Source organism: Doryrhamphus excisus, chromosome 4 (genome assembly GCF_030265055.1).
Source record: "Doryrhamphus excisus isolate RoL2022-K1 chromosome 4, RoL_Dexc_1.0, whole genome shotgun sequence".
NCBI lineage: Eukaryota > Metazoa > Chordata > Actinopteri > Syngnathiformes > Syngnathidae > Doryrhamphus > Doryrhamphus excisus.
Window position 1 is genome coordinate 2,499,583 of NC_080469.1, and position 27,003 is coordinate 2,526,585.

Below are 27,003 nucleotides of genomic sequence, written 5' to 3' on the forward strand. Positions count from 1 at the left end.
TCACCACTTTATTTTTTTTTCTTTGTCATAATATTACAATTTTTTTTTTTATTTAATATTAACTAATGTGATTTTTTTAACTTAATTTTCAACCTGTCTATTTTTGGATTCCTGCGAAGAAGAAAAAAAATGTGTGGGATAATGTGTATTTTTTTTTCTTTAAAGTAAACTAATACAAAAATCACCACTTTTTTTTCTTCGTCATAATATTACAATTTTTTTTTTTTTATTTAATATTAACTAATGTGATTTTTTAACTTAATTTTCAACCTGTGTCCATTTTTGGATTCCTGTGAAGAAGAAAAAAAATGTGTGGGATAATGTGTATTTTTTTTTCTTTAAAGTAAACTAATATTCCAAAAATCACCACTTTATTTTTTTTCTTTGTCATAATATTACAATTATTTTTTTTATTTAATATTAACTAATGTGATTTTTTTAACTTAATTTTCAACCTGTGTCTATTTTTGGATTCCTGCGAAGAAGAAAAAAATGTGTGGGATAATGTGTATTTTTTTTCTTTAAAGTAAACTAATACAAAAATCACCACTTTTTTTTCTTCGTCATAATATTACAATTTTTTTTTTTATTTAATATTAACTAATGTGATTTTTTAACTTAATTTTCAACCTGTGTCTATTTTTGGATTCCTGTGAAGAAGAAAAAAAATGTGTGGGAGAATGTGTATTTTTTTTTCTTTCAAGTAAACTAATATTACAAAAATAACCACTTTATTTTTTTTTTCTTTGTCATAATATTAAAAATATTTTTTTAAATTTAATATTAACTAATGTGATTTTTTAAATTTAATTTTCAACTCTACACAACTAAAATTACATTATTTTTCCTCCTAATATTACAAGTTTATTCTCGTAAAATGGCAACTTTATTTCTTATTAGAAAATGATGCTTTTTATTCTTAATATTTTGACTTTATTCTCATAAAATTACTGTTTTTTTTTTTTTAATAAATTTTCCAATTATTTCAAATATGTCTCCGTACTTCTGACTTAATAGAAATATTATTGGTTGTTTTGTTTGTTTCTTATAATGTTAGTTTTTTTTGTCTTACTTTAATATTTCAATAACACCTAAATTATATTATTTTTGTTCACGTAATAGAAAATAATTCTTATAAAATTAGGACTTTTTCTTGTTAGATTGCATCTTTTTTTCTTTGTGTACATTGGACACCTCATGTCGGCGACGAGAGTTCCTCTTCCTGTATCGTTGACACACATCTGACTCACAAAGGACACATTTTTTTTTTTTAAAAGGAAGAAAGTCGATTTTATTTCAAAAGTATTGATTTTCTTATAAATATATTCACTTCACCCAAACCCAAACTGACTTGTTTTATGTATAAAAAAAAAAAAAAAACATTCTTTGGGTTCCTCCCTTCACAGAGGTGACATCTGCATAGGTTTGCAAAGCTGCGTGGTGCAGCGGCCCAAGCACAGACACACACACACACACACACACTTAAAACACACTTCCTGTCATTCACATCAACAGTAGACAGCTTAATCCATAAGAACCCACTAGTACTGTACTGTTGTACTGTGCTGTACAACTGGGTGTGATATACTCTATATTCTGTGATGTTACATATTCAGTATCGTCGCAACTTGACACTTTTTTTGTGCTGGATACCGCAAAAAGTACTTACAAGAAAATGATATTTATTTTTCGACTATATGAATTTTAAGGCTAGTTATTTGACAAAGTTCGATTTGCGGGTTCTTTAGTGTATTCTTATGGATTAAAATGAAGACCAGTGATTGGTTCAGGGTTGAAGCAGGATGGAGGTAAATTTATGCTTGTTGTCAAAGTCGTTCCAAGAGAGTATTTTTGAGAGTATTTTTGTACTTTGGAGAATTTGGTTGACTGGACAATATTGAAAATAATACAAAAACAAAATGATACATTGCAGCAGTGGGGTCCAAACTACTTTTTCCATACATTTATATAAGTAATATGATTAATTCAGTGTATAAACAAAACTCTCACAAAACAAATTCATGTAATTTCTGTTAATATAGCTCATTAATAATTAATTTTATGTTTATAATGTACCCATAAAAAAATAAGTGGGCTGAAAATGGCCGCCTTTGGACACACGCCCCCTTGCATGAGAGCGTTGAAATAAATAGTGCAGTAAATGTAGAAAAATAACCCGTTATTATTAAGTTGGAGATCAAGAGGAATTGAACATGTCCATGAGTTCAAAAAAAAAAAGGCTAAAGTGCTAAAGAGAACTTGATTAATTAGACTGATAATTGCATCCATCAATCAAGTTCTGTTCTGAGTTTGAAGTAAAACGAGGATTAAGCGAAGCTTCATTTTCACGGCTGTTGGTCTCAGGTCTCGGAAAAAATGCCGAAAAATGACAAAGTGCTGGAGTGCTGATGACAAAGCGAGCGTTTTGGAGCTGGATTGTTTTGCGATGAACGATGCAAAAATGGCGCTGATGAATAAAAACCTTGAAATCAGCAGCGTGGCTGTGTTTCAATTGGCGCACTTCCACACTAACACGGAGTATTTGAAGTGCATGAGTGCATTAGCATAGACCAGGACAGCAAAATGCATTATGTTACAAATATGGAAGTCATGAAGGATTTGTTATTCTTGATGAAGACTCCAGTTTGACTGGTTCATGGGTGCTCAACAAAGACTCGAGTTTCACTGACTCACAGGTTGACAAAGACTCAAGTTTCAGTGACTCACGGGTTAACAAAGATTTGAGTTTCACTGACTCACGTGTAGACAAAGACTCAAGTTTCACTGACTCAAAGCTCTTCAGACTCGGGTTGCACTGACTCATGTGTGCTCGACCAAGACTCGAGTTTCAGTGACTCACGGGTTGACAAAAACTTGAGTTTCACTGACTCAAAGATCTACACACTCGAGTTGACTTGAATTTCAATGATTCATGGCTGCTTGACTGAGACTCAAGTTTCAGTGATTCATGGGTGCTCGACAAAGACTCGAGTTTCAGTGACTCACGGGTACTTGCTGACGACTGGGGTTTCACTGACTCATGGGTGCTCCACCAAGACTCGAGTTTTAGTGACTCATGGGTACTTGCTGACGACTGGGGTTTCACTGACTCATGGATGCTCGACAAAGACTCGAGTTTCAGTGACTCACGGGTACTTGCTGACGACTGGGGTTTCACTGACTCACGGGTGCTCGAAAAAGACTCGAGTTTCACTGACTCACCGGGGGCTTGACACAGATTTGACTTTCACTGACTCACAGGTGCTCGACAAAGACTCAAGTTGCTCGACCAAGACTCGAGTTTCAGTGACTCAAAGATCCACAGACTCGGGTTGCACTGACTCATGTGTGGTCGACCAAGACTCGAGTTCCACTGACTCACGGGTTGACAAAAACTTGAGTTTCACTGACTCAAAGATCCACAGACTCGAGTTGATTTGAATTTCAATGATTCATGGCTGCTTGACTGAGACTCAAGTTTCAGTGACCCATGGGTACTTGCTGACAATTGGGGTTTCACTGACTCATGGGTGCTCGACAAAGACTCGAGTTTCAGTGACTCACGGGTACTTGCTGACGACTGGGGTTTCACTGACTCATGGGTGCTCGACAAAGACTCGAGTTGCACTGACTCATGGGTGCTCCACCAAGACTCAAGTTTTAGTGACTCAAAGATCTACAGACTCGGGTTGCACTGACTCATGTGTGCTCGACCAAGACTCGAGTTTCAGTGACTCACGGGTTGACAAAAACTTGAGTTTCACTGACTCATGGGTGCTCAACCAAGACTTGAATTTCAATGATTCATGGCTGTTTGACTGAGACTCAAGTTTCAGTGACTCATGGGTACTTGCTGACGACTGGGATTTCACTGACTCACGTGTGCTCGACAAAGACTCGAGTTTCAGTGACTCACCAGGGTTTGACACAGATTTGACTTTCACTGACTCATGGGTGCTCGACAAAGACTCGAGTTGCACTGACTCACGGGTGCTAGAGCAAGACTCGAGTTCCACTGACTCACGGGTTGACAAAAACTCGAGTTTCTCTGACTCAAAGATCTACAGACTCAAGTTGCACTGACTCATGGGTGCTCAACCAAGATTTGAATTTCAATGATTCATGGCTGTTTGACTGAGACTCAAGTTTCAGTGACTCATGGGTACTTGCTGATGACTGGGGTTTCACTGACTCATGGGTGCTCGACAAAGACTCGAGTTCCACTGACTCATGGGGGCTGGACACAGATTTGACTTTCGCTGACTCATGGGTGCTCGACGAAGACTCGAGTTCTCCTGACTCACGGGACTCATGGGTACTTGCTGACAACTGGGGTTTCACTGACTCACGGGTGCTCGAGCAAGACCTGACTTTCAATGATTCATGGCTGCTTGACTGAGACTCAATTTTCAGTGACTCACGGGTACTTGCTGACGACTGGGGTTTCACTGACTCACGGGTGCTCGAAAAAGACTCAAGTTGCACTGACTCATCGGTGCTCGACAAAGACTCAAGTTTCAGTGACTCACGGGTACTTGCTGACGACTGAGGTTTCACCGACTCACGGGTGCTCGACAAAGACTCAAGTTGCACTGACTCACGGGTGCTCGAGCAAGAATTGACTTTCAATGATTCATGGCTTCTTGACTGAGACTCAATTTTCAGTGACTCACAGGTACCTGCTGAAGACTGGGCTTTCACTGATTCACGAGTGCTCGACAAAGACTCAAGTTTAACCGATTCACAGATTAACAGACTCCAATTTTACCGACTCATGGTTGCTCCGTGCCGACCAGTTCTCACTGACTTACGGGCGCTTGACAAAGACCCAAGTTCCACTTTCACGGGTTGACCAAGACTCGAGTTTCACTGATTCACGGATGGCCCGACGAAGATTCAAGTTTCACTGTCCACAAAGACTCGAGCTTGACAACAACTGACTGACTCACTTATGCTCGACAAAGACTCGAGTTTCACCGACTCACAGGTACTCGACAAAAACCGAAGTTTCAGTGACTCTTGGGTCCACAACACTGACTTACGTCTTCTCGATTCACACTTAAGAGCCCTCAATGTTCGCTAACTTGGCTTCGGAATGGAAGAGTGGTTGCGATTCACCACTAAAAAGGAGACAAGAAGATTTTGTACCGCACGACACTGACTCAATTCCAGTGTACTTAGTGTACTTAGTGTACTTATTGAAATGTAAGTACAGAAGTGCATGAATTGAAAGCCAGCCCATGTGAAGGGGATGCTGTTGCTATGCTACCATCGTCATGTCCAGCAAGGACAGGGAGAGTCGGTACCCGGTGTTACTTCCCTATATCGGGTGGGCAGGAAGTAGCCATGGATGATATTAGGCACTAAGAAACCGACATGACGTGCAAACCTCAGTGTGTGAGTGCGTGTGTGTGTGTGTGCCGCCCGCCATCTTGGGGCCGCGTTCTTTCCACCTGTGCCGTCGCGTCACTCTTCTCCAAGGGGCGTCGTGTAAGCTTTTTTTATTTCTTTCCTGTTCTCAGTTCTTTTTGAAAAAAGAGAAAAGTCTCCTGTCCCGATCAGAGATGCGTTGAGCTCGTCTGGACGACTGAGAGCCGTGAGCCCTGGACGACCCAGACATGGCGGACGGGGAGTACCGCCACTCGTCCTGGTGCTTGTCCATCAACTGCTGGTCAATCACTCTGTGCATGTCATCCTGCAGGGGAAGACCACACACACACTTGAGTGTTCATGGATACTTGATTGTGTTGATGTTTTGCTATATCGCTATATAATATCATCAGTTTGTTCATATTAGCTATTCCAATTATGTTGAATTGTGTTTGCTGTATTTATTTAACCTGCAATGACACTAAAGGCCACCAGAGGGCACTTTGGAGGTGATTGTGAAGGCACACTGACAACATTCATTCATTCATTCTCTACCGCTTATCCTCACAAGGTTCACGGGAGGGGGGGTGCTGGAGCCTATCCCAGCTGTCTGTCTATCAAGAGACGAGGAAACACCCTAGACTGGTGGCCAGCCAATCACAGGGCACATACAGACAAACAACCATTCACACTCACATTCATACCTATGGACAATTTGGAGTCGCTAATTAACCTAGCATGTTTTTGGAATGTGGGAGGAAACCGGAGTACCCGGAACAAAAACCCACGCATGCACGGGGAGAACATGGAAATTCCACGCAGAGATGGCCGACGGTGGAATTGAACCCTGGTCACCGAGCTGTGAGGTCTGCGCGCTAACCACTCGTCCACCGTGCAACAACATTATTTATTATATTGATTACTCTAATAGAATTGGATCATTAACGGTTCACAAATGTACATAATTATTACTGTGTGTTGATGTTATTAACAAAAAAGTTTAAATAATGTATAATTTAAATATTAAATATCAATATTTAGAAATATTAAATTTAATGTTCCAAAAGTGGGTGTCTAATGTTTTTCTTTACATAAAAATTGAACAATACAGGTAGCCATTTTGTATATTTATGGGTGCTAAAACCAATCCAATCCATATTGAATAATATTTCTCATTAACTTGTTCAATCCCAGCCATTTAAAAAAAAAGACCTTTTATATGATTTTTTATAGGATTTTGACTGTTTTTTTCAAGATACACGGAATATCGTATTCTACGGCTATATATATATATATATGCATGGAATCTAACAAAAGAAACATTAGACTCCAATGCTTTCATCAGAAAAAAAAAGTTTGTTTCTCCCTTTTTCCGCTTTTAAGTAACCAGCAGTAGATCATGGGTAAGTTTCAGGAAAATATCAGTCGCCGACTAAAACCAGCTTTGTGTGAAAAATACATTTCAAGCATACTTTTCTACTACTTCCACTTCCTCTTTGGTGTCGAGTGTGTTTATCCATGCAAATGATTTATGCCGGGCTGCACGGTGGTCGAGTGGTTAGTGCAGCTAAGAGACCCGAGTTCAATTCCATCCTCGGCGATCTCTGTGTGGAGTTTGCATGTTCTCCCCGTGCATGCGTGGGTTTTCTACGGGTACTCCAGTTTCCTCCCACATTCCAAAAAAACATGCTAGGTTAATTAGCGACTCCAAATTGTCCATAGGTATGAATGTGAGTGTGAATGGTTGTTTGACTATATGTGCCCTGTGATTGGCTGGCTCGCCCGAAGAGAGCTGGGATAGGCTCCAGCACCCCCCGTGACCCTCGTGATGATAAGCGCTTAGAAAATGAATGATAAAAATGAATGAGTGATTTCTGCCTAGCGCTTATCAAATGTACTTCTGCCACCTTGTGGCCATTTTTATGGCTTTTTAAAAGAGCTCTAAAACTGACATCCATTAGTGTGAGGTGGCGTCACCTAAAAGACGTATAAATCCGGTTCTGGGATCAGATTGTTCGGGGTTATAAAAGTGTTTATAGGTCTGCTATTTAATGAGTTAATTGTACTTTTTTTCAATTTTTACACAATTCTGAGGGCAAATAAATAATGAGCAGGTGTGCAGGTGTACTTAGAGAGGAGAGGTGGGTTGGATGGAAAAAAGGCGTGTGATGGCCCAGCATGGCGTAGAAAGGGTTAGTGCAGATTGGAGCGGCGGGATGGTGGAGCAAACCAAAAAAGCCAATGGAAAATAATTCTGAATTCACCATGAGGAGCAATGCCCCCCCCCCCAGTGAAGTTATTAACACAGGTGAACTGTATGCACCGTAAACAATGTACGCATCGTGGCATGTTTAGTTCCCTTGGCGAGATTGGGTTGCGACATATGGGATGGTGCTGCTGGGCTCACCTCTAAGGCAGGAGGGGGAGGGTACCACGGGGTACAGAGGGTGGTACAGAAGCTGAGAAAGGCCACTAGATCAGAAACCACAAGAGCCAAACTGTAAAGAGCCCTGAGGATGCAAACTGTGGGCAGGGAGAAGAGAGAGGAAAGAGCCGCTAGTTACGGAGGAGGAGGGAGGTTAAGGGGGAGGAGCCGAGTGCGAGTGCGACCGCACCGACACGTAAAGTAGACACGTAGACTGTGGTACAATCGCTGGGCTTTTAGCGTCACGGTCCTGCGACCTTTGACCCACCTGCCAGGCTTCCAGCTGCTGTGATAGGTTGAGCTTCTGCTGGATGGCGTCCAGAAGTTGGCTATTTAAAGACATGATGTCTATTTTACACTTGGCCAGCTCCATCTCCACGGCCTTCTTTCTGTAAGCAGACACAGGGACATGATGGCTAACTTTAACATGAACGACCTAATCCAGGGGTTTTCAAAGTCTAACTTTGTCTAACTTTTACATGAACAACCTAATCCAGGGGTTTTCAAAGTCTAACTTTAACATGAACAACCTAATCCAGGGGTTTTCAAAGTCTAACTTTAACATGAACGACCTAATCCAGGGGTTTTCAAAGTCTAACTTTAACATGAACAACCTAATCCAGGGGTTTTCAAAGTCTAACTTTGTCTAACTTTAACATGAACAGCCTAATCCAGGGGTTTTCAAAGTCTAACTTTGTCCAACTTTAACATGAACAACCTAACCCAGGGGTTTTCAAAGTCTAACAAAGTCTAACTTTAACATGAACAACCTAATCCAGGGGTTTTCAAAGTCTAACTTTGTCCAACTTTAACATGAACAACCTAATCCAGGGGTTTTCAAAGTCTAACTTTAACATGAACAACCTAATCCAGGGGTTTTCAAAGTCTAACTTTAACATGAACAACCTAATGCAGGGGTTTTCAAAGTCTAACGTTGTCCAACTTTAACATGAACAACCTAATCCAGGGGTTTTCAGAGTCTAACAAAGTCTAACTTTAACATGAACAACCTAATCCAGGGGTTTTTAAAGTGTAACTTTGTCTAACTTTAACATGAAAAACCTAATCCAGGGTTTTTCAAAGTCTAACATTAACATGAACAACCTAATCCAGGGGTTTTCAAAGTCTAACTTTAACATGAACAACATAATCCAGGGGTTTTCAAAGTCTAACTTTAACATGAACAACCTAATCCAGGGGTTTTCAAAGTCTAACTTTGTCTACCTTTAACATGAACAACCTAATCCAGGGGTTTTCAGAGTCTAACTTTGTCTAACTTTAACATGAACAACCTAATTCAGGGTTTTTCAGAGTCTAACAAAGTAACTTTAACATGAACAACCTAATCCAGGGGTTTTCAAAGCCTAACTTTGTCTAACTTTAACATGAACAACCTAATCCAGGGGTTTTCAGAGTCTAACAAAGTCTAACTTTAACATGAACAACCTAATCCAGGGGTTTTCAAAGTCTAACTTTGTCTAACTTTAACATGAACAACCCAATCCAGGGGTTTTCAAAGTCTAACTTTGTCTAACTTTAACATGAACAACCTAATCCAGGGGTTTTCAAAGTCTAACTTTGTCTAACTTTTACATGAACAACCTAATCCAGGGGTTTTCAAAGTCTAACTTTGTCTAACTTTAACATGAACAACCTAATCCAGGGGTTTTCAAAGTCTAACAAAGTCTAACTTTAACATGAACAACCTAATCCAGGGGTTTTCAAAGTCTAACAAAGTCTAACTTTAACATGAACAACCTAATCCAGGGGTTTTCAAAGTCTAACTTTGTCTGACTGTAACATGAACAACCTAATCCAGGGGTTTTCAAAGTCTAACTTTGTCTGACTTTAACATGAACAACCTAATCCAGGGGTTTTCAGATTCTAACAAAGTCTAACTTTAACATGAACAACCTAATCCAGGGGTTTTCAATGTCTAACTTTGTCTAACTTTCACATGAACAACCTAATCCAGGGCTTTTCAGAGTCTAACTTTGTCTAACTTTAACATGAACAACCTAATCCAGGGGTTTTCAAAGTCTAACTTTGTCTAACTTTTACATGAACAACCTAATCCAGGGGTTTTCAAAGTCTAACAAAGTCTAACTTTAACACGAACAACCTAATCCAGGGGTTTTCAAAGTCTAACTTTAACATGAACAACCTAATCCAGGGGTTTTCAAAGTCTAACTTTGTCTAACTTTAACATGAACAAACTAATCCAGGGGTTTTCAAGGCCTAACTTTGTCTAACTTTAACATGAACAACCTAATCCAGAAGAAAGTTATGAGAGTTTGCGTATTCTTACTTGGCTATGGCCTCGTCTCTGTCTTTAATAGCACTCTGGAGCTGCTCGCTGGGCTCTCGAACCTCAGCCATGGTCTTCATCCGCTCCGTTTCCTCTTGGAGGGAACACATTTCGACTGAGAGTAGCGCCATCTGCGGGTCCGATCGGTCAATGACAAACGTGAGCTGCTGTTTCTCACCAATGTTGTTGGCTTTATGTGAATGAACATATAGTGTAAATATGATTATGATATTACCTGATTGTGTAGCTGTAGCATCTCCTCTTTACTGTTTACCGTCTTGTCCTGTTCAGCTTCATACAGCTCTCTGACTTCTCTGAGTTCTTCTCCGAGTTTTCTCAATTGTTCTTCCAAAGCATCCTCATCACTGCGTCGGGAACCCTTTCAGGATTAGACACAAAAAACCTCCTTTATAGCTTATAACATGTTGCACTTTTGCGTTGCACTGAAACTATTGAGCGTTCAAGGACAGCTGAACACTTGACAAGAAAGTCTAGAACAGGGGGTCTCAAACATGTGGCCCGCGGGCCAAATGTGGCACGCAGGACACTAGTTTGAGGCCCCCGCCTTGATATGAAAGTTTAATATTAGTGCGGCCCGCGCAAGTTTGATATGGATGCTGTATGGTATCATGTACCCAGAAAAAATTATTACGTTTGATTAATGTTCATGTTAAAGGTTAAATAACTGTTAATAGTTATCCTCCCTATCCGTGTGGAAGTGGTAAGTTTTTGGCTATTTAAGTTGAAAGGAAATAACTTGAAGGCTACCGTTTAGGTCGCTAGCTCTCTAGTTTTGCGAGTTAGCATGTGTCTCAAGACCCTGCAGTTGTGAAAAATGTTGTAAATAACAAGGACACTAGTTTGAGGCCCCCGCCTTGATATGAAAGTTTAATATTAGTGCGGCCCGCGCAAGTTTGATATGGATGCTGTATGGTATCATGTACCCAGAAAAAAATATTACGTTTGATTCATGTTCATGTTAAAGGTTAAATAACTGTTAATAGTTATCCTCCCTATCCGTGTGGAAGTGGTAAGTTTTCGGCTATTTAAGTTGAAAGGAAATAACTTGGAGGCTGCCGTTTAGGTCGCTATTATTTGCCGTTTTATTATTATTATTATATTTATTTATTTATTACTGATTGATTGATTTTCTTTATTCTTGATTTGTTTATTTATTTTTCATCTTATTTTGTGTAGAAAAATAAAAAGTAAGATATTTCTTGTAGAAAATTAGAACCAAAGCGAAGTTTAATTTTTTTTTTTTTTTTAATAAATGCGTTTTTTTTGTTGTTGTTTTTTTGGAAAACCTGATGCAGCCCAGTCTCACCCAGACCCGAGCTCCAGTGGCCCCCAAGTAAATTGAGTTTGAGACCCCTGGTCTAGAAGCACCGCTACCGTGGACTCGTTGCCATCTAGAAGGTTCTGCGTCAGCCTGCGTAGTTCCAGCAGGGTGGCATGAAGGCTCCCAGTCGGCACATCCTTGGCTGAGGATGTCTCCGAGGACTCGTCCATGGAAGAATCTGTGGATAGCGCAGAGTCTGTGACGTCGTTACCCCGGAGATGGGAGCACAGTGAGCGCACCTCACAGTAGGCCTGCCATAGTTGAAGACGCAACTGAGAGGAAGTAGAAACAAGAATTGAGGATTTGAAAGCGGGTGTCCGGCTTCCGTGTGACATTCCTACCTGCTCCCTCTCCTGCTCCTGCTCCTCCTGCTCCATACTTTGTTCTATCTCGCACAATAGGCTGGACTGGTGAGGGGTGAGGCTTTGCAGGCTGTTTTCCTCCGTTAGCTCCTCCAGTTGAGCGGTTAGCTGCCTGTGGGACAGCTGAATCTCCTGAAGCTCCACTTGAGTCTGCCGCAACTGGAAACGAGACGACTTAAAATCAAATGAAATCAACTTTATTTGTAGAGCACTGAGGATCAAGGAAACGCCACCTTTGGGGCCGTCCACACTGGGAGGAGTCACATGCCGTGCCGTGCCATCGGGGGGACCAGCACCCGGGCTCCCCCGACTCCGACACACGGGCGGACCCCCCACATCAAAGGGAGGAACCCCTATCCGGGCCGGGTCGAAGGGACCCAAGGATGGCACCCCCTCAGCAGACCCGACACAGCCCCCAGTGTGGAGGACCCCCCGCTGAGGAAATACTGGAGTTAAAAGCTAAAGACTAAAAGCATAAAATAGGACTAAAAAGATTAATTAAAAAATATTAATTAAAAGCCTGATTAAAAAGGTGTGTCTTTAATCTTTTTAAAAAAAATATCAACAGTCTCCGCCAGGGGTCTCAAACTCACAACCCAGAAATACTTTAAACATCAGACCACATCAAACTATGTCATTTAATTTTACAGTTTTTTTTTTTTTTTTTTTTTTTTTTACTAAATAGTCATATTGCCAGTTTGTATATTAAAAGTTGAAATACTTCGAAAGCAACTGGTGGGCCGGATGTGGCCCCCAGGCCGTAGTTTGCTCACCCCTGTTGTAGATGTACATACATTATGTACTATTTATTATTACGTTATATTTGGTATTATTTACAGCTGTAGTGACCAAGTGTCTTACTAGAGTATTTTGTAGTAGGGATTGCTCTAAGTCAGGGGTCTCAAACTAGCGTCTCGCGGGCCAAATGCGGCCCACGGGCCGCAAGATTGATTTTTTGATTTTATTTTTTTTTACTAAATAAGACATCCGATTTGCAAGTCATATTGCCAGTTTGTATGTTAAAAGTTGAAATACTTCGAAAGCAACTGGTGGGCCAGATGTGGCCCCCAGGCCGTAGTTTGCTCACCCCTGTTGTAGATGTACATACATTATGTGTTATATTTGGTATTGTTTACAGCTGTAGTGACCAAGTGTCTTACTACAGTACTTTGTAGTAGGGATTGCTCTAAGTCAGGGGTCTCAAACTAGCGTCTTGCGGGCCGCATTTGGCCCGCGGGCCGCAAGATTGATTTTTTGATTTTTTTTTTTACTAAATAAGACATCCGATTTGCAAGTCATATTGCCAGTTTGCATGTTAAAAGTTGAAATACTTCGAAAGCAACTGGTGGGCCGGATGTGGCCCCGAGGCCGTAGTTTGCACACCCCTGTTGTAGATGTACATACATTATGTGTTATATTTGGTATTAATTACAGCTGTAGTGACCAAGTGTCTTACTACAGTACTTTGTAGTAGGGATTGCTCTAAGTCAGGGGTCTCAAACTAGCGTCTTGCGGGCCGCATTTGGCCCGCGGGCCGCAAGATTGATTTTTTGATTTTTTTTTTTACTAAATAAGACATCCGATTTGCAAGTCATATTGCCAGTTTGCATGTTAAAAGTTGAAATACTTCGAAAGCAACTGGTGGGCCGGATGTGGCCCCGAGGCCGTAGTTTGCACACCCCTGTTGTAGATGTACATACATTATGTGTTATATTTGGTATTAATTACAGCTGTAGTGACCAAGTGTCTTACTACAGTACTTTGTAGTAGGGATTGCGCTAAGTCAGGGGTCTCAAACTAGCGTCTCGCGGGCCGCATTTGGCCCGCGGGCCACAAGATTGATTTTTTGATTTTTTTTTTTTTTTTTACTAATTAAGACATCCGATTTGCAAGTCATATTGCCAGTTTGTATGTTAAAAGTTGAAATACTTCAAAAGCAACTGGTGGGCCGGATGTGGCCCCCAGGCCGTAGTTTGCTCACCCCTGTTGTAGATGTACATACATTATGTGTTATATTTGTTATTATTTACAGCTGTAGTGACCAAGTGTCTTACTACAGTACTTTGTCGTAGGGATTGCTCTAAGTCAGGGGTCTCAAACTAGCGTCTCGCTGGCCGCACTTGGCCCGCGGGCCGCAAGATTGATTTTTTTTTTTTTTTTTACTAACTAAGACATCCGATTTGCAAGTCATATTGCCAGTTTGTATGTTAAAAGTTGAAATACTTCGAAAGCAACTGGTGGGCCGGATGTGGCCCCCAGGCCGTAGTTTGCCCACCCCTGTTGTAGATGTACATACATTATGTGTTATATTTGGTATTGTTTACAGCTGTAGTGACCAAGTGTCTTACTACAGTACTTTGTAGTAGGGATTGCTCTAAGTCAGGGGTCTCAAACTAGCGTCTCACGGGCCGCATTTGGCCCGCGGCCGCAAGATTGATTTTTTGATTTTTTTTTTTTTTTTTACTAAATAAGACATCCGATTTGCAAGTCATATTGCCAGTTTGTATGTTAAAAGTTGAAATACTTCGAAAGCAACTGGTGGGCCGGATGTGGCCCCCAGGCCGTAGTTTGCCCACCCCTGTTGTAGATGTACATACATTATGTGTTATATTTGGTATTATTTACAGCTGTAGTGACCAAGTGTCTTACTACAGTACTTTGTAGTAGGGATTGCTCTAAGTCAGGGGTCTCAAACTAGCGTCTCGCGGGCCGCATTTGGCCCGCGGGCCGCAAGATTGATTTTTTGATTTTTTTTTTTTTTACTAACTAAGACATCCGATTTGCAAGTCATATTGCAAGTTTGTATGTTAAAAGTTGAAATACTTCAAAAGCAACTGGTGGGCCCGATGTGGCCCCCAGGCCGTAGTTTGCCCACCCCTGTTGTAGATGTACATACATTATGTGTTATATTTGGTATTATTTACAGCAGTAGTGACCAAGTGTCTTACTACAGTACTTTGTAGTAGGGATTGCTCTAAGTCAGGGGTCTCAAACTAGCGTCTCGCGGGCCGCATTTGGCCCGCGGGCCGCAAGATTGATTTTTTGATTTTTGATTTTTTTTATTAACTAAGACATCCGATTTGCAAGTCATATTGCAAGTTTGTATGTTAAAAGTTGAAATACTTCAAAAGCAACTGGTGGGCCCGATGTGGCCCCCAGGCCGTAGTTTGCCCACCCCTGTTGTAGATGTACATACATTATGTGTTATATTTGGTATTATTTACAGCAGTAGTGACCAAGTGTCTTACTACAGTACTTTGTAGTAGGGATTGCTCTAAGTCAGGGGTCTCAAACTAGCGTCTCGCGGGCATTTGGGCATTTGGCCCGCGGGCCGCAAGATTGATTTTTTGATTTTTTTTTTTACTAATTAAGACATCCGATTTGGAAGTCATATTGCCAGTTTGCATGTTAAAAGTTGAAATACTTCGAAAGCAACTGGTGGGCCGGATGTGGCCCCCAGGCCGTAGTTTGCCCACCCCTGTTGTAGATGTACATACATTATGTGTTATATTTGGTATTATTTACAGCTGTAGTGACCAAGTGTCTTACTACAGTATTTTGTAGTAGGGATTGCTCTAAGTCAGGGGTCTCAAACTAGCGTCTCGCAGGCCGCATTTGGCCCGCGGGCCGCAAGATTGATTTTTTGATTTTTTACTACATAAGACATCCGATTTGCAAGTCATATTGCAAGTTTGCTCCCAGATGGAACTGAGTACGATGCTAACTTGCTAATTGGGTAAAAATTATTAAGTTTCATTAATGTTCAAGGTTAAATAAGGTTAAATAGGTTAAAGGTTAAATAACTGTTAATACTGTACATTTGAATCTGAAAAAAATAATTTCTCTACCAACTGTATGTGGTTTCTTACGTTTTTCTTATTTGCTGTTTTATTATTATTTTACTTATTTATTACTGATTGATTGATTTATTGTCTTTATTCTTAATTAGTTTATTTATTTTTTATCTTATTTTGTGTATAGAAAAATAAAAATAAAGATATTTGAGAACAGTGGAATGTTTTATCAGATATTTTGGTGTGGAAAACCGGAACCAAAGTACTGAAAAAGTGTAGGGTATAGCAGAAGCAAAAGCATTGAATATAATTATTTTTTGATTTTTTTTTCAGTTTTTAATAAATTAATTAATAAATAAAAAATTGGAACCAAAGCACTGAAAAAGTTTGTATATTTTTCTGTTTTTAATAAATGCGTTTTTTTTTTTTTTGAAAACCTGATGCGGCCCAGCTTCACCCAGAACCTAGCTCCGGTGGCCCCCAGGGTAAATTGAGTTTGAGACCCCTGGTCTCCGCAGTCCTGTGGCTCTCCGGCAGGCTGGAGGCTCTCTCTACATAGTGGCTAAATGCTGCCTCACCGTGGGTTTTAGTTCTGGGTTCTGGTATTTTTAAAAGGCCAGTGCCGGAAGGACCGCAGGGTCCGCGGGTGTTCATATGTTAAAAGCAGATCAGATAAAATAAGATATTTAAAAACCAGTAAAAGAATCTTAAAATCGTAGTACAGGATCGGGTCTCCATTGTTCGCCGTCTTAGTACCTGTTGGTCTTTCTCGTGACACTGCTTCTCCAACACCAATGTCTTCTCTCTGAGGTCTTCCACGGTGTTCCTAAGCACTTCGTTGTCCTCCAGCATGGCGTGGACCCGCCGCTCCAGCTCCATTTTCCTCTCCGATAGCATCTTAATCTAAAATGTTCGGTATAGGTGATTAGAAATCAGGGTACAAGCTCTGAGGATGGTTTTGGTTTTCCGGTGGATCGCAGACAAATGGGCAGCCGCCGACTTGATAAAGGACTAAATGTTGCGTTGTCGCAATCTTGAAGGCGGGCTCTTACGAGAGATTACAAGGTACTCCCACCGAACTAAAGAATGCTTGTTGCCAAGCACTTGCGTGGGCGGCGGTCGCCGCCCTCATCTTAGGAATGTCTTAGTGATACGATAGCGTAGCTTAATATCAGCTTACTCAGCGAGTGATGCCCTTCAACTTGGAGCAGATGTTAACACGAAATCAACAATCATGTTATTCTTTGTGGTTTTGACCTCCTTTTTTGATAACCGAATTGACAAAGTACAGTAAACCTCGGATATATCGGACTCGGATATATCGGAAATTCGCTCACAACAGACAGATAAAAAAAGAACCGATTATAGCCGAACATGTTGCCATAAGACATACAGTTAAGTTAACCTTTTATTTGTTAGTTTTTCCTCATTTATCTCACTTTTATGTCGCTTTTTTGATATTCGCCTAATTGGCAATGTAGTTTTGAATTGCGACACCATTGAGTTGAATGAAATGGTTGCATAACAAGATTGAATTGAAATGTTATTATGACTCAATGTTTATTGAATTATATTGATTAGGGACGTTCCGATCAGGGTTTTATGCTGCCAATACTGATACCAATAATCCATGAGTGTAATCGGCCGATACCAATACCGGGCACATAGATGAAGTATAAATGTTTTGTTTGTTTGTTTGTTTTTTTTTTATATAAATAAATGTTATATATACAGTAAACCTCGGATATATCGGACTCGGATATATCGGAAATTCGCTCACAACGGACAGATAAAAAAGAACCAATTTTCTGTAATGCATTTCCAATAAAAATTCATTGCATATATCGGATTTTTTTATAACGGATTTCGCCTATTTCGGACAAAATCTCCAGTCCCGTTCCAATGCATTTCCATGAAATTTCCCTCGCATATATCGGATGGCCGCATCGTGGCGCTCCGATTCACCGAATCGGCGAATGACAGGCCGCTATACGACGTCATTTGCAGCGTTTGCAGCGTTGCCTGCGCGTCCAGGTACATTGGAAACATAGTCAAGGAAGTGCCTTTTTATAACGGATAAAATCCCATTTACGCATATACCGGATATAAATCCGATATATGCGACATTTTCCGGTATACGCATATAACGGATTTCGCTTATATCGGACAAAACCAGTGGGAACAATTGAATCCGATATATCCGAGGTTTACTGTAGCAGCTTCACACGTGAATCGGTTGTTGTTCCAAGTCGCATGAGCATGCTTGCTAGGACCCAGGCCTAATCCACACACATCAGGATTAAAGTGTCCCCTGTCTATAGTGGTCTAACTATAGAAGAACCACTATCTTATTCTTCACAGAGTGGCTAACACGTGGATGCTATGTTTTGATTCCGCAGAATGATATATACGTGAGCAAACGTTGCTCTGCTACCGTTGCAGAATTCAGAACAGACATGTCTGCCATGTGAGGCGGACACTTGGGCAGGGTGCGGTGAGAGTTTGAGGCTCGCGATGTGATCTTCCGTCAGACAGCGGCTATAAAGCCCCCGGTTCCATGCAGACTCTCTACAGCACTTTCAGTGCAGGAGGAACTTTTGTTGTGTGCAGGGCTGTGTAGTTCGACTAGTAGTTTGTTGTGCTGTGCGGTTCAGAAGGCAGCGGATGCGTTTGGAGGGACCGGGCAGAGGCGGGAAAACCTGCTTTTTCATTCAGGTTTTCAGTTAATAATGTGAGAAGATACCAGCATTTTGTTTGTTCTGGTAAAACAAGAATATTGGCTTTGTTTGGGCAGAAATAATAATAATAATAATAATAATAATAATAATAATAATAATAATAATAATAATAATAATAATAATAATAATAATAATAATAATAATAATAATAATAATAATACATAATAATAAATAATAATAATAATTTATATGATAATAAATGTTACAAAAATAATCTCCCCAGGATCTCAGAGGGGACAAGAAGAGGGGGTCGGCTGCATCTGCGGTTCAGAAGGCAGCGGATGCGTTTGGAGGGACCCAGCAGAGGTGGGAAAACCTGCTTTTTCATTCAGGTTTTCAGTTAATAATGTGAGAAGATACCAGCATTTTGTTTGTTCTGGTAAAACAAGAATATTGGCTTTGTTTGGGCAGAAAAAATAAAAATAAAAATAAAAATATTATTATTAATAATAAATAATAACAATGATTAATAATAAATAATTATTAATAATAATAATAAATAATTATTATTATTAATAATAAATAATAACTATTAATCATAATAAATATAATTTATATGATAATAAATGTTACAAAAATGAGTGTAAAAGTAGCTCTCAAGAAAAAAACCTTGGTGACCCCAAACTTAGTTTGGCCAGTAGTAGCATGCATGCTACATTTTGAATGTTTTGTGTTGCAATCGGCTTTTTTTTAATATCACAACCAGGCACCAGCCAGTTTGTGTTTGCCGTCATAGGATGGTAAAAGCAGGACCCCCCCCCCCTCCCCCCCCGACATTGCAGTACATCAGCTAAATATAGTACAACTTAACCAGCACAGGCTGCCGGTGTTTTCCCTGCTGTCATATTCCAGATAGTTCAAACTGTACCAGCATCAACCTTACAGTATTTGGATGTCATCAAACATGACAACATGGCCGACATGACAACACGTCTCATGCTCTTCTTTTGGCGAATGACCTTTGGAAACAGGGATTGATATCAAGATACGGAACTGATTTTTCATGCAAGTATTATTATTATTTTTTGTTTCATTTGCAGGTCGCAAACTTGCACGAGATTCCTGTTCAAATGTAAACCTTGCTACAATCCTTGTTTCGGGTACGAGAAGCTCCATGCAGCATGCATGATGGCCAAGACACAACAGTCGCTAACCACTCACTTCCAGTTCTTGCTGCTCCAATCAGGAGGGGTGGTGGGGGGGTGGGGGGGGTAGGAAGAATAGATTACAGAGAGAACACACGGTGAGAAGGTAGGTTTTGGTTACCATTGGGTTTAGTGTTAGAGTTAGAGTTAGATTAGGATTGGGATTAGCTAGGACTAGTTAGGTTAGCAGCTACGGTAGATTTGGGGGTTAGGGTTTCATGTTGGGTGTTGGTATGGGATTTTAGGGTTAGGGGTTTTCCTTCAGGTTCTGGGTGGGTTTTAGAGGTTTGGGTATGAAATCAAAATGATTCATTCATTCATTCATTTTCTACCGCTTATCCTCACGAGGGTCGCAGGGGGTGCTGGAGCCTATCCCAGCTGTCTTCGTACACCCTGGACTGGTAGCCAGCCAATCACAGGGCACATATAGACAAACAACCATTCACACTCACATTCATACCTATGGACAATTTGGAGTCGCTAATTAACCTAGCATGTTTTTGGAATGTGGGAGGAAACCGGAGTACCCGGAGAAAACCCATGCATGCACGGGGAGAACATGCAAACTCCACACAGAGATGCCCGAGCGCGGAATCGAACCCCAATCTCCTAGCTGTGAGACCTGGCAAGACGGCAACAGCAACAGAGTCAACTATAATGGGTAATATGAATGGAAAGATGACTGTAGGGGTGTTATTTCATGTCTAGAGGGCTCTATAAATATTCATTCATTTATTTATTTTCTACCGCTTATCCTCACGAGGGTCGCGCGGGTGCTGGAGCCTATCCCAGCTGTCTTCGAACGAGAGGCGGGGTACACCCTGGACTGGTGGCCAGCCAATCACAGGGCACATATAGACAAACAACCATTCACACTCACATTCATACCTATGGACAATTTGGAGTCGCTAATTAACCTAGCATGTTTTTGGAATGTGGGAGGAAACCCACGCATGCACGGGGAGAACATGCAAACATGGCCGAGTGTGGAATTGAACCCTGTTCTCCTAGCTGTGAGGTCTGCGCGCTAACCACTCGACCACCGTGCAGCCCCAATAAAAATGATAATTTATTGAAATAAATTGTTAAGGTTTTTAGGATGAGGGTCAGGCTTGGGTTGGGGGCGTTAGAGGTTAGGGTTTGGAGATTGGGGGGGGTTGGGGTACTCGGATTCAGGTTAGGGCGTGGGATTAGAAATGATAATTAAAATAAACTAGAGATAATTAGCTAAAATATGACTAATCGATCCTGTTGTCTGGTATAGCTTTCACCGACAAGAAGATGATTAAAATTTCTACAAGATGGGAACACTACATTACATTTTTTTGGGGGGGGGGTGTGGCTGTATAAGATAATATAATTGATACCATTTGCAGAAATAATACTTATGATGCCTTACTTCAGCCTGTAGCATTTCTAGCCGTGTCATGTGCTGGCTTGCAGATACATTCTTCTCCCTGAAGTCGTCCCGTAACGAATGGACCTGAGTGGATAGATGCCTCTCCACCTCTGCAGCCTGAACGAGAAAGACCAAGTCCAGTTGGGAGTCAGAAACGGATGACATTTCTCAAAACCGAGCAACAAAAATAACTCATAAAACTGTCAATGCATTCATATCATGGCGCGCGTGCGTAGACCTTTGAACACAACATAATTCAACATAAGTACAGAGTGTACTTAGTGACGTGGAGGAGTCCCTAAGTTCAGCCGCAGTGTTTACATGTAATCCCTCCCACTTTATGCCGTTCTCGGAAAATAATGAAACAACTGCAGAGTTTTCCCAAATGTGTCAAGGCCTTTTTTTTTTTTTTTTTCCCCAGAAGCAAAAAATAGTTCAGTGCTCGGTGTTTGCGCTAACCAGTGCGGCGTCATCATCCTCGCGTGCGTCAGCAAACCCGTATTGGACTTGCGGGATCAAGCTACACGACACCTGACGGAGCTTCATTAGCATAGCGCTGCACTCTGGAATGTGTCAAACGTGATGATGATTACCTCGTTACCATGGCAACAGCAGTCCTTTTTAAAGAAAATGTTCTATTTTGCAGACATAATAAAAAAAAAACACACAAACATACAGAACACACAGAAATACGCAGTGTCCTTGAATGCCTCATCAGTGCTGGATGCACAGTGCCTATTAGGAGAAAGACTGGTCATTGCTTTGTGTGTGTTCATGATAAAATGCTGATAACTGGGGTGATAGGAACCAAAACTCATTTCAGAGGAATTTTATTTAAATGTCAGCAACTCAAAAATACTTTAAAATAATTTTTCAAATCTAGTCTATAACAATTTGCTTAAAAAAAAATATTAATATACGGCCCAGGCCTAATCCACACACATTATGATTAAAGTGTTCCCTGTCTATAGTGGTCTAACTATAGAAGAACCGCTTTGAGTGCAGGAGGAACTTTTGTTGTGTGCAGCTGCTGTGTAGTTCGAACTTTAGTTCAAGCTTGACGGGTGAGTGCCAGCATTTTGTCTCCTCTCCGGGATCTCCGAGGGGCACAAGAAGAGGGGGTCGGCTGCATCTGCCCTTCAGAAGGCAGCGGATGCGTTTGGAAGGACCCAGCGGAGGTGGCAAAATCTGCTTTTCATTCAGTTTTTCAGTTTTCAGTTAATAATATGAGAAGACTAGAAATAAATGCATTTTGAAATAGAAATGATGAGTTGTGGATACCAGCATTTTGTTTCTTCTGGTAAAACAAGAATATTAGCTTTGTTTGGGCTGAAATAAGCTATGATAATAAATGTTACAAAAATTAGTGTAAAAGTAGCTCTCCAGAAAAAAACCTTGGTGACCCCTAACATGGCCAGTAGTACATTTAAACATTTATACTATAAATGTTTATTTATATATACTTGTATATAATATATATAAATGTATATAATACTACAGTAAACCTCGGATATATCGGATTCAATTGTTCCCACTGGTTTTGTCCGATATAAGCGAAATCCGTTATATGCGTATACCGGAAAATGTCCGTTTTACGCATATATCGGATTTATATCCGGTATATGCGTAAATGGGATTTTATCCGTTATAAAAAGGCACTTCCTTGACTATGTTTCCAATGTACCTGGACGCGCAGGCAACGCTGCAAACGCTGCAAATGACGTCGTATAGCGGCCTGTCACGATTCGGCGAATCGGAGCGCCACGATGCGGCCATCCGATATATGCGAGGGACATTTAATGGAAATGCATTGGAACGGGACTGGAGATTTTGTCCGAAATAGGCGAAATCCGTTATAAAAAATCCGATATATGCAATGAATTTTTATTGGAAATGCATTACGGAAAAATCGGTTCTTTTTTATCTGTCCGTTGTGAGCGAATTTCCGATATATCCGAGTCCGATATATCCAAGGTTTACTGTATATATAACATTTATTTATATAAAAAAAAACCCAAAAAAACCCAAAACATTTTAACTTCATCTATGTGCCCGGTATTGGTATCGGCCGATTACACTCATGGATTATTGGGATCAGTATTGGCACCCTGAAAACCCTGATCGGAACGTCCCTAATCAATATAATTCAATAAACATTGAGTCATAATAACATTTCAATTCAATCTTGTTATGCAACCATTTCATTCAACTCAATGGGGTCGCAATTCAAAACTACATTGCCAATTAGGCGAATATCAAAAAAGCGACATAAAAGTGAGATAAATGAGGAAAAACTAACAAATAAAAGGTTACCTGAACTGTATGTCTTCTAGCAACATGTTCGGCTATAATATAAACTTTTATGATAGGACCGTTTTAAAAATACAGCCATTAGATAAATTAGTAGTTAGCTTGATATGGTTTGAATGGCGCTTTTCTCGCAGCTGCAGAATGGGAGTATATATTCATTCATTCATTCATTTTCTACCGCTTTTTCCTCACGAGGGTCGCGGGGGGTGCTGGAGCCTATCCCAACTGTCTTCGGGCGAGAGGCGGGGTACACCCTGGACTGGTGGCCAGCCAATCACAGGGCACATATAGACAAACAACCATTCACACTCACATTCATACCTATGGACAATTTGGAGTCGCCAATTAACCTAGCATGTTTTTGGAATGTGGGAGGAAACCGGAGTACCCGGAGAAAACCCACGCATGCACGGGGGAGAACATGCAAACTCCACACAGAGATGGCCGAGGGTGGAATTGAACCCTGGTCTCCTAGCTGTGAGGTCTGCGCGCTAACCACTAGACCGCCGTGCCGCCCCGGGAGTATATAGTAATTGCTCAAAAACACAACTCACCCTTGAGTGGATGGTTACTGGCACTAAGAGTAATGGAGTAGTTTCAATCACAGTTTGAGCACACGGTGATGAGCAGCAGCTGCAGCAAAGGAGGAATGGTACCATCACACAGCCGTGCCAAAGATTCCTCCGATTTGAATCAGGGCAGGACAAACGTGCCAAGGCACAATGCTGCTGCAGGATTCAGGGCAGCAAAGTAGGACTCTTGGCAGAGCATCCGTACATGCCTTGTGCAGCCTTGGCCTCTTCTCTGCACACTAAACTTAGATTTTAGACTTTTCGACGAGGTACTTGTTGATACTTAGTGTATTTTTGCATAATCAATGATTTGTATACGCATCGGAAATAATCAATAGGTATGATCAATAATCAACCGATCAAGTTTAGCATACAGTAAACTGATGCGACACCACAAGGGCGTTTCCAGGTTTAACAGACTTACAATCAAACTGAAACCGGCAAAATGCTTACATTCACGAGCCAAAAATCGAGTACGAAAAAGGTGTACATGTTGGCAGGGCCTATCTGTTGCGATTATTTTTCGATTTCTAGATAAATTGATATGTATTTTCTTTTTGAATGAAAGTGGACTTGTGAATGGCGTATAGAAGGGTTTAGATCAGGGGTCTCAAACATGCGGCCCGCGGGCCAAATGTGGCCCGCAGGACACTAGTTTGAGGCCCCCGCCTTGATATGAAAGTTTAATGTTAGTGCGGCCCCGCGCAAGTTTGATATGGATGCTGTATGGTATCATGTACCCAGAAAAAATTATTACGTTTGATTAATGTTCATGTTAAAGGTTAAATAACTGTTAATAGTTATCCTCCCTCTCCGTGTGGAAGTGGTAAGTTTTTGGCTATTTAAGTTTAAAGGAAATAACTTGAAGGCTACCGTTTAGGTCGCTAGCTCTCTAGTTTGCGAGTTAGCATGTGTCTCAAGACCCTGCAGTTGTGAAAAATGTTGTAAATAACAAGGACACTAGTTTGAGGCCCCCGCCTTGATATGAAAGTTTAATGTTAGTGCGGCCCCGCGCAAGTTTGATATGGATGCTGTATGGTATCATGTACCCAGAAAAAATTATTACGTTTGATTCATGTTCATGTTAAAGGTTAAATAACTGTTAATAGTTATCCTCCCTATCCGTGTGGAAGTGGTAAGTTTTTGGCTATTTAAGTTTAAAGGAAATAACTTGAAGGCTACCGTTTAGGTCGCTAGCTCTCTAGTTTGCGAGTTAGCATGTGTCTCAAGACCCTGCAGTTGCGCAATATGTTGTAAATAAAAAGAGTATAAATGTGACTATAGTCGTGTTTTGTCATGTCTACAGGGCTCTAATAATGCTTCGTTCATTTTAATATGAAAAAAATTATTTGTCTACCCACCAACTATATGTGGTTTCTTAAGTTTTTATTATTTGCCCTTTTATTATTATTATATTTATTTATTACTGATTGATTGATTTTCTTTATTCTTGATTTGTTTATTTATTTTTCATCTTATTTTGTGCAGAAAAATAAAAATTAAGATATTTGAGAACAGTGGAATGTTTTATCAGAGCTTTTATTGTAGAAAATCGGAACCAAAGCACTGAAAAAGTTTGTATATTTTTCTGTTTTTAATAAATGTGTTTTTTTTTGGGGGGGGGGGAAACCTGATGCGACCCAGCCTTGCCCAGACCCAAGCTCCAGTTGCCCCCCGGTAAATTGAGTTTGAGACCCCTGGTTTAGATTCTGTTCCACAGATGGCGCTAATACACATGAAAGCTGCTTGCCAACCGCCAATAAACAACAGAAGAAGAAGAAGAACGCAGTCTGACAACTTTCCGTTTGAGCGGGTACAAGATACCTCAATCGGATTGGGGAAAGGAATATTCCACCACTGGGAATCCCCATTATATATTCATTCGGATTGGCACTTTTCTTTGGGAATGAGGTGTATACAAAGGTTACATTCTTTACGTTTGAGCAAATAACCCAAAAGGAATTGGAATATTTGGTCCATGTAAACGTGACTAGTGAGTCCACTTGCAAGCCAATTGAGAGCCATCATTTAAGAAGCCTCAATGCACCACGGTTCAAATAATTGTGTTCAAACTTGACCACACAAACCGCACCAGCAACCATGACAAGTGTGAATACTTCATTAGTAATTAACTTGATGAGAGGCTAAACTGTGTGTGGTTACCAACTGGTTGCATATGCTAAGACTATTACTAAGGATTATAGCCTAATCCTCTCTGCGTTGCATCTTACTCTACCACTGACATCACTGCTTTTGGAGTGCCCTTCCTCCAAGGTCATACTTTTGCCTTTGATTGAGGGCTCTGTTAAGAAAATTGTGCCTAAAGGCCTCTGCCGTTTATTACCTAAATGGTCTTTGGTAGAACACTTGGAGGTCAAAAATAAAAATGATAATTTGGATCAGCACCAAATTGTACACCTCCTACATATGCCTGTATATTATTATTATGATAAATGCGGAATTTACCGTTCCATTAGGAGAAATGATCAAAAAAAGCCTGATATATCAAAAAAACTGTAACAAAAACGACCTTTACACTTTTTGTGGAATTGAGTTAAATATTTTTGTCCATAATCCCAAATAAAGAAGCAGGAAAGACATCATGGATGAAATGACTCCATGACATCAAAGATGGCAGAAATTACTACTACAGGATGTTATACTGTATATCAGGGGTCTCAAACTCAATTTACCTGGGGGCCACTGGAGCTAGGGTCTGGGCAAGACTGGGCCGCATCAGGTTTTAAATAAAAAAAAAAAAGGCATTTATTAAAAACAGAAAAATGAATAAACTTTGCTTTGGTTCCGATTTTCTACAATAAAAGCTCTGATAAAACATTCCACTGTTCTCAAATATATAATATAATGATATATATAATAATAATAAAACGGCAAATAATAAAAACTTAAGAAACCACATATAGTTGGTGGGTAGACAAATGATTTTTTTCAGATTAAAATGAACAAAGCATTATTAGAGCCCTGTAGACATGACAAAACACGACTATAGTCACATTTATACTCTTTTTATTTACAACATATTGCGCAACCGCAGGGTCTTGAGACACATGCTAACTCGCAAAACTAGAGAGCTAGCGACCTAAACGGTAGCCTTCAAGTTATTTCCTTTAAACTTAAATAGCCCAAAACTTACCACTTCCACACGGATAGGGAGGTTAACTATGCTGTATGGTATCATGTACCCAGAAAAAATAATTACGTTTGATTAATGTTCATG

The 27,003-nt window shown here is 40.4% G+C and overlaps 1 protein-coding gene across 5 annotated transcripts in view; it reads right to left on the bottom strand.

Annotated features, from left to right (window-relative positions):
- Positions 1–985: 985 nt before the first annotated feature.
- bicdl1 (BICD family like cargo adaptor 1) overlaps positions 986–27,003 on the bottom strand; it is a 59,812-nt gene continuing 33,794 nt past the window's right edge. For 3 of the 5 annotated variants that reach the window (XM_058069879.1, XM_058069881.1, XM_058069880.1), the window contains 8 exons: positions 20,884–21,000; positions 16,358–16,504; positions 11,787–11,966; positions 11,499–11,717; positions 10,339–10,482; positions 10,104–10,234; positions 8,064–8,184; positions 986–5,695 (listed from right to left, as the gene is read on the bottom strand). In XM_058069879.1, the coding sequence (XP_057925862.1) occupies positions 5,519–5,695; positions 8,064–8,184; positions 10,104–10,234; positions 10,339–10,482; positions 11,499–11,717; positions 11,787–11,966; positions 16,358–16,504; positions 20,884–21,000 (1,236 nt within the window). In that variant the 3' untranslated portion in view covers positions 986–5,518. Of the gene's footprint in view, positions 5,696–7,137; positions 7,894–8,063; positions 8,185–10,103; positions 10,235–10,338; positions 10,483–11,498; positions 11,718–11,786; positions 11,967–16,357; positions 16,505–20,883; positions 21,001–27,003 lie in introns of those variants that run through there. The other 2 variants (XR_009129554.1, XM_058069882.1) reach the window with 2 other exon arrangements.